The 8,295-nt window shown below is 36.7% G+C and overlaps 1 protein-coding gene across 3 annotated transcripts in view; it reads right to left on the bottom strand.

Moving 5' to 3' along the window:
* Nucleotides 1–8,295, bottom strand: part of NBAS (NBAS subunit of NRZ tethering complex) — a 461,389-nt gene that overhangs the window by 226,051 nt on the left and 227,043 nt on the right. For all 3 annotated transcript variants that reach the window (XM_023728239.1, XM_023728240.1, XM_023728241.1), the window contains one exon: nucleotides 8,112–8,224. In XM_023728239.1, the coding sequence (XP_023584007.1) occupies nucleotides 8,112–8,224 (113 nt within the window). The remainder of the gene's footprint in view (nucleotides 1–8,111; nucleotides 8,225–8,295) is intronic.

The following is an 8,295-nucleotide window of genomic DNA, read 5'->3' as shown; positions in this document are numbered from 1 at the left end:
GGGACATAAAGTGATACTCGTGAGGAGTGTGCCTCTTAGCTCAAGTAGATACAAGAGACCAAAGGGGCAGCTTCTATCCAGAGGTGAGATGGGAAGGCAGAGAGGGTTAGGAGCTGGTTGACTGGACATGGGGAATCAGGGACAGAAAGGAGGAGTGTGCTGTCGCAGAATGGGATGAGCAGTTAGGGTCACATAACAATGTATGTATAAAATTTTGTATGGGAGACTAACTTGAAATGTAAACTTCATTTAGACTACAACAATTAAAAAAAAAGATATGCTGAAGTCCTAACCCCTGGTACCTATAAATGTGACCTTACTATAATCAATTTAAGATGAGGTCATACTGGATTGGGGTGGGGCCTAAACCCCATGACTGTGGTCCTTATAAGGACAAAGAGATTTGGAGACTTGTAGACACAAACAAAGGGAAGACGGGCATGTGAAGATGGAGGCATAAACTGGAGTGATACAGCTAACAGTCAAGGAATGCCAACAGCTGCTACCAATCACAAGAAGCTAAGAGGAAAAATTCCTCTTAAGAGCCTTCAGAGGGAGCATGGCACTGCTGACACCTTGATTTTGGACTTCTAGCTTCCAGAACTGTGAGAGAATAAATTTCTGTTTTAATCCACCTTGTTGTGGTTGTTGTGTGCCATCAAGTTGATTCTGACTCACAGTGACCCTATATTAATCCACCTAGTTTGTCGTAATTTGTTACAGCAGCCCTAAGAAACTAATACAGATTCTGGTACTGGTAAGTGGGGTGATGCTGTAACAAATACCTAAACATGTAGAAGTGGCTTTGAAATTGGGTAATGAATACAGACTGGAAGACTTTTGAGGCACTTAATAGAAAAATCCCAGACTGCCTTGAAAAGACAGTAGAAACATAGATGTTACGGTAATACTGGTGAGGGCTCAGTTGCGAATGAGGAGCACAGTAGAGAAAGCTTCTATCATCTTCCAAACCAAAACTAAACCCATTGCTGTCTAGTCAATTCCAACTCATATTGACCCTATAGAGATTCCAAGGCTGTAAATCTTTACCAAAGCATATTGCCAGGACTTTTCTCCTGTGGAGCGGCTGGTGGGTTTGAACTGCTGACCTTTTGGTTAGCAGCCAACTGCTTTAACCACTGAGCCACCAGGGCTCCTTTCTATCATCTTGGAGAATACATATATATCGCTGAACAGAATATTGGTAGAAACATGAATGTTAAAGGTGCTTGTGGTGAAGCTTTAGCAAGAAATGAGGAATATGTTATCAGGCACTGAAGGAAAGGCAATCCTTGTTATAAAGTGGCAGAGAACTTGGCTGAATTATGTTTTACTGATGGGTGGACAGTAGAACTTGTAAGCAATGAACTTGGATATTTAGCTGAGGAGATTTCCAAGCAATGCACTGAAGGGGTGGCCTGGTTTCTTCTTGCTGCTTATAGTAAAATGCAAGAGGAAAGAGATAAATTGAGGAAGGAACTGTTAAACAAAAAGGAATCAGCATTTGCTGATTTGGAATATTCTCAGGCTATCCAGATAGTGTGTTCTGGAAACAGGACCAAAGGTATGGCCGAACAATCATTTGCTGAAGAGATTAGGCAATAGTTAGATACATACATACACATATATATGTTTTTTTTCCCCCAGCATCATTTGAGAGTACATTGCAAACATCATGTCTCTCTATTCCTAAAGGCCTCAGTGTGTATTTCCTAAAGTTTAAAACAGATATTTATCCCTTTGTTGGTATAATAATTCTGTTGTGGCCTTTACTATAAAATATAGGGTAGATGTATCAGTCAATTAGCGTCACAAATTTCATATTCTGCAGTGATGTGACTAGTGGCTGGGGTCTTAAAAACTCACAAGCAGCCATCTAAGATACAATCATTAGTCTCTACTCATTAGGAGCAAAAGAGAAAGAAGGAAACCAAAGTCTCAGAGAAGAAATTAGTTTACAGGGTTAATAGCCTCCACAAGCCATTGCCTCATCTACTCTGAGACCAGAAGAACTAGATGGTGCCTGGCTTACCACTACCAACTGTTCTAATCAGGGCCACAAGAGACAGATCGTGATAGAATGGGATAAAAACAGGACAGAACTCAAATTCTTAAAAAGTTCAGACTTACTGGACCAGTTGAGACTATAGGACTCCCTGAGACTATCTCCCTGAGATACTATTTAAACCTTGAACCAAAATTATCCCCAGAGGTCATCTTTTAGTGAATAACAGACTGGCACACAAAATAAGGGGTATTATCTATGAATATGGTGCTTCATTAAAAAACCATCTATATGAGACCAAAAGGTCAACAATTACTTGAAGGCAAAGATAAGAATATAAAGTAAATGTAAATTTCAGTTATTTACTTCATAATCACTATAGCCAATATCTACAATCTGAGTAGAACTGCTACAAATTGCATTATTGTTCCCATTTAACCACTGCAATTATTCATATCCCAAATACCTGTTCCACTAACATCAGGCTTCACCACATGACTTCTTCAGGCAATGAAATGTGAGTGGAAATGATGTATGCTACTTCCGAGCAAAAGCTTTAAGAGTCATTATTTTACTTTTTCCCTCTGCCATGAGAATGCTATCTCTCATGACGTGGTGCTGAGGCTTACCACAACAGACATGAACAGTGCATGCAAAAAATAGATCTGTTATAATAAGCCACTGAGACTTCTTATTTTTTCACTGTGGCACATTCTAACAAAAACTGACTGATACAGCACCTCCAAACTTCTCCCTAATTTTTCTCAATAAAAAAAAAAATTTTTTTTCCTAGTATTCCAATTTAACAAAATATGGATCACTTTCATAATATTTCAAATTCAATATGCTGATTTTTGAACAAGTACTTTTTATATATTTCTAATTTTATTTTCAAAACAAAATTTGACATAGATATTATCATTCTACATGTGTAAAAATCTGAGGGCTTTCATTGTTCCCTTTATACCCTTGATTGATGAATTCTTGTTGTCTTCTTAGACTAGCTCTGGCTTTAGTAATTCTGAATAAACTGATTTCCTCATCATTTCCACTCTCCTTCTAGTTCAATCAAATCAGGGTGGAGAACTGAAACCACATGTGACAATGGAATATGATTTTCTCTAAACTTCCATTTAATAAAATACTCAAGTGTGGTTCTTTGTCTCCTTGTTATTCTAAGCAAAGCACACTGCTAATATTTCAAGTACATTAATAAATTTGGAGAATACGATTCTAATGGACTTCAATTACCATGGTCAAATGACTTTTCACTTTATTTATGTGTTTGCTTTTTGAGCCTCTGGACAATTGCTGCACCAGTTCTCTTTCACTGCTGATCTTAAGGCTTGCTCAATTACATTTTAAAATGGGATCTCTTAGTTAAATATTTGATGTTATTATCTTTCCATAAAGGAGAAAACTGTGCACTCCTAAAATTCCTCTTTAAAGTGGAATTATTGAACATGAAAAGGATATGCAGATATGTATCTTTTAGTAATTGAGGATTCCTCATTTCCCTGTGGATCTCACAAATATACGTCAGATGTAAAAAAAAAAAAAAAAATCTTCTTTAAACACCTACAAATCTCAGACATAAAAAGCAAACAGATACTAATTAGCATTTATTGAATAGCTACCACACGCCAAACACTCTCATCACAACCTTACAAAGCAGAGACAGTAAATACCTACCAAACCATGAATGTAAAATATCAGTTTAAGTCACTCATGAATGACATCAAAACACATATAGTTATTTGTGATGCTGCTGAAGTATAAATTTGAATTACGTAGGCCAGGAAGGTGATATGCAAGAGTCATCACTTAACTGACAAAGGAGAAGACGAGTCAGAATTTCTTTCTCAAAGAATATTTTACTTTTGCACCTCTTTATCAGTACATTATTGTCTACTGTTTTACAAACGCAGGGTCTTGAGTCAGACTACTTGGGTATGAATAGCAGTTCCATCTCTAATGAGTTGTGTGATCCTAAGAAACTCTTATAACTTTCGCCTTGATTTCATTGTCTGACAATTAGAAACAATAACAGCTACTACCTCATAGAGTTTTTTTTTTTTATGAATGCATGTGAAGTACTTAGAACATAAAAATAATTCAATAAATGTTAACTATTATTAATATGACTACTACTTACACATTCACAGAAATACCTATGAATTCTCTAATATAAGGATTCATGATGTTTCAAGACTGTTAGGACTATCTAGGCTATATTTTATTATTATCTCCACCTAAGGAAGGTGAGGCTTAAAGACATTAAGCTCCCAAAGGTCATACAAGTCTAAGTGGCAAAGCCAGGATTTAAACTTGCATGAAATTCTGGTGTCACTGTCTTATTATCAGTGGGTCAGTTCTTCAAAGGCAAGAACTGCGCCTTATCCACTTTAGTATTTCAGTATAGGCAGTCCCCAGGTTACGAAAGAGATCCATTCCTAACTGTGTCTTTAAGTTGAATTTGTAGGTAAATCGGAACAGGTGCATATGGTTCTTATTTAGCCCAGGGCTTCAAACTGGTTCGTTCTGGTTTGAACCCCTGCTGAGAATTTGCCTTTCCACTGAATCAGAATCTGTAGTTTAACAAGATCCCCAGGTGATTCTTATGTATAATAAATTTTAAGAACCACTGCTCTACTAGTGGTTCTCAGAAATGGTCCCTAACCAGAGGTATTAGCATTGCCTGGGAACTTGTTAGAAATGCAAACTCTCAGCAGAGGTTCGAATCTGAACTAATCAGTTCAAAGTCCTGACTTAGCCTCACTTTAGTGCACAAAAGGAGCCCTGGTGGCGCAGTGGTTAAGAGCTCAGCTGCTAACCAAAAGGTTGGCAGTTTGAATCCACCAGCCTCTCCTTGGAAACCCTATGGGGCAGTTCTATTCTGTCCTATAGGGTCACTATGAGTTGGAATGGACTTGATGGCAAAGGGTTTTTGGTTTTAGTACAGGAAAAGGCTCGAAGCCTTTTCAATTATTTGAAAGCTGCACATGCAGCAAGTGAAGGTGACTGTGATGAAGCTGCACAAGGGGTTGGTTCAATCATTTCAAAGTGAGGGCAAATTTACATAATGTTAAAGGGCAAGTACAAGTGGTCCGTAAGTCTGACTTTCCTAACCCTGGGACTGCCTGCATTGAGTAAGTGCCTAAATTAATGTTTATTGAATGGAAGTGAAGAGAAGGAGAAAGAGGGAAATAATCAGATGGTACAGGAGGGAGGGAAAGGATCAGAGGGAGGAGAAGGGAAGAATGAATGAAGAAAATGGAGGAAGGGAGAAAGAGAAGGCAGGTAAGATCACACTAATTCTAACATTGTACTTTCAAAAAAATAGCAAAGTGATAGCTGATACTTGTACAGTCCTTACTATATTCCAAGTACTGTAAACATATACTTAATCCTTACAAGCAATTGTATAAAGTGCTCATTAGCATCCCCATTTTGTAAATGAGAAAACTTAAACACAAAAAGAGGTTAAGTTACTTGCCCACAGTTACCCAGCAATAAGTGGCAGAACTGGGATTCAAACCCAGGCAATCTGGCTCTAAGCTGGGTTTAACCACAATGGTATAAGTCTCAAAAAACTTACCCTGTTATAGAAAGAACATGTGGGACAGCTGAAATATCCTAAATCCACTCCCTTGAATATTAAGGAAAATTTACACAAACTGAAACACCCAAATTATTAGGGAGATGCACACACACATGCACAACACTTTACAGGAGACTTGTATATAAGGAAGCTTTTTACATATTTCTTTTCCTGTTTTCTTTTAACTCATTAATTCATCCAGTACAACTGGCCTTGGCTTGATGAGAAATACCAATTCCTTGGAGGGCAGGCAAAGAAGACTTTGAAGCAAAGTACAGTGACAAAATGTACTATGTACATTCACTAAAACGAAAATACCTGAATCACAAATTTCAAAATATCAAGTTAATTTGTTTGGTGAGTATTCCTGATGAAAATCAAAGCAGCTTAAACCTAAATTGTATTCATAGGATAAATACAACAGTGTACAAAGGCAATACTCCATCTCCATGTCCAGAAGGTTTTCTGACAGTCATTGTAATAGGAAACTCCAAATCAATATATCAAACTGAAAGGCTGTCAAGATATGAAAGCAACTGTCTTTTTAAAAACACTCCTCAGTCAGAAAATTCCTGAGAAGCTATAGCAGGACAGCAGGTTTGGTTGCAGATAATCAAACTCAGCAGTATATAATATAAATATTAACAGCAAAAATATTATTAACTGAGCACCACAGAAAAACAGGACTAAACTTAATATTTCAAAATTCATTAGCATTTGGGAACTATAAGAAGAAAAAACTTACATTGTACCAATCTGCTTGAATTAAACATTAGCAGTTAAACACACACAAATACACTCACATATATACACATAAAGCTATGCATAAACATGTCTTTTTTTCAGTATCTACAAGCAGGGCAAAAGTTTCACAGTACTTTGTACTCTCTACTGACTGAAAAATGCAATTCAATATATAAGTGTTTGAGGGGAAGGTAGTTAATGACTTAAGACACTTGAGAATAAACTGAACATGCCTTTTAGTGACACTAATGTTCATAATTTTAAGAAGCTTTGAGCTAAAAATTTCCATGAATGGTACAACTGAATAAAATTTTCTAGTGATTTAACAATCACCTTATATAATACTTGCTGAAGATGCTGCAGGATATTTATAATCACGTTCAAATTCTTTCCAAACAATGATATTCAAGGTAATAGTAATACTACCTCTTTCAAGTCTAATAAATTTGTCTGACAAAGTAGAACTTCCATTTTTAGTAAAACCACAATGAAAAAGAAAAATCAAAGTGTCCCACTGGCTCAGATCTCCTAAGGTCCACCCAACTCAAAACACTACAGTGGACAAAGACACCAAGGAACTTGTAACAGGCCATCAGGCTTTTTAAAAGACAATAGTGAAAAAGAGGAGAGACAATTTTGGGGAAATCTTACCAGAAGACAAAGAGACAGAAGGAACTCAACTCAACTCACCAAGTCCAAACATTCCCCGAGTTAAGAGTTAAGAATAAAGATAACAGTTGACATAGCTAGCCAGCTAAGCATACCCTCTTCACTTACGACACTGAGGTCTGAGGTTTGAAGCAACAGAAAATATACCCCAGCAATAAGTGGCAGGTAAGGCTGAGGTACATTCTGAGATATACACTGTCCTCACAGAATAGTGTATGATAACAAGACCTGTGTAACAGGATTTTTGATTGGATAGTACCTTCATGGGTTTTGCATTTAGGTCATAGAACCTGAGCAATGTTAAGATTTAACCAACAATTAAATTCTAAATAAGAACTTCTTAACATTTCTTTTTAAAACAATAGAATCTATTTAATTAAAAAGGACAGCTTAAAAAGAAGAAAAAAGCTATTATCATTTATGTTGTTGTTGTTAGCTGCTATCGAGCCGGCCCCCAACTCATGGTGACACCACGCACAATGGAAGGAAACACCGCCCGGGCCTGCACTCTCCTCGCCATCTGTTGTGGATCAGACCATTGTTTTCTACAGGGTTTTCAATGGCTGACTTTTGGAAGCAGACTATCAGGCCTTCCTTCCGTTATCGTTTATAGCTGCTTATAAATCTATGCAACAAAACAAAATATGGAAATATACTATCCCAAAAGTGAAATGATGTAAATCAGCAACTCTCATCCATAATCCCCAGTTTAAATGTTTATTGTTATCCAATAACTTAACTGCTATTTGTTACTAATGCTATTTTTTTTAATGTCATAAACGTGAACTTTAAAAAAATGTATGGTAAAATGTTGGCTTTTTTATTTTGAGTTTCTACCTAAAAGATTTCTTTGGAAAGAATAGAGCAGGGGTAGGGAACTCTCTTGTTAGTGGATTAAATGATCAAAGTTACTCTTTAGTTGAAAAAATTTATTTTAGTTATAAAAACAATATGAATATTTTTAAATGGAGAAGCAGGATGAAGCAGTATAACCTCTATAGTTTCCATGGGTTTAGTGTCCTTACTACCAAAAGAATACTAATAAATTAACACAATATAAGATAACAGTGCAACACTAAGTAGAAAACTTACCTTGCAAAGGCAGGATCTTTACCCCAAATTCTTCAAGACATCCAAGAGCTTGGATAAGATCCAGCTCCTCTTGAATGGCACTGGGTCTATCTGTTATCAGTTGTAAGCAGCACCTAGGAGAAATTAGATAAATTTTTAGAAAGCAGAAGTGGCAGATGTTCAGCCAAGTTATCTTTCAATATCC

Source organism: Trichechus manatus, unplaced genomic scaffold (genome assembly GCF_000243295.1).
Source record: "Trichechus manatus latirostris isolate Lorelei unplaced genomic scaffold, TriManLat1.0 scaffold00023, whole genome shotgun sequence".
Taxonomy (NCBI): domain Eukaryota; kingdom Metazoa; phylum Chordata; class Mammalia; order Sirenia; family Trichechidae; genus Trichechus; species Trichechus manatus.
The sequence above is the reverse complement of the archived record's forward strand: the minus strand, read 5'-3'. Positions and strand labels throughout refer to the sequence as shown.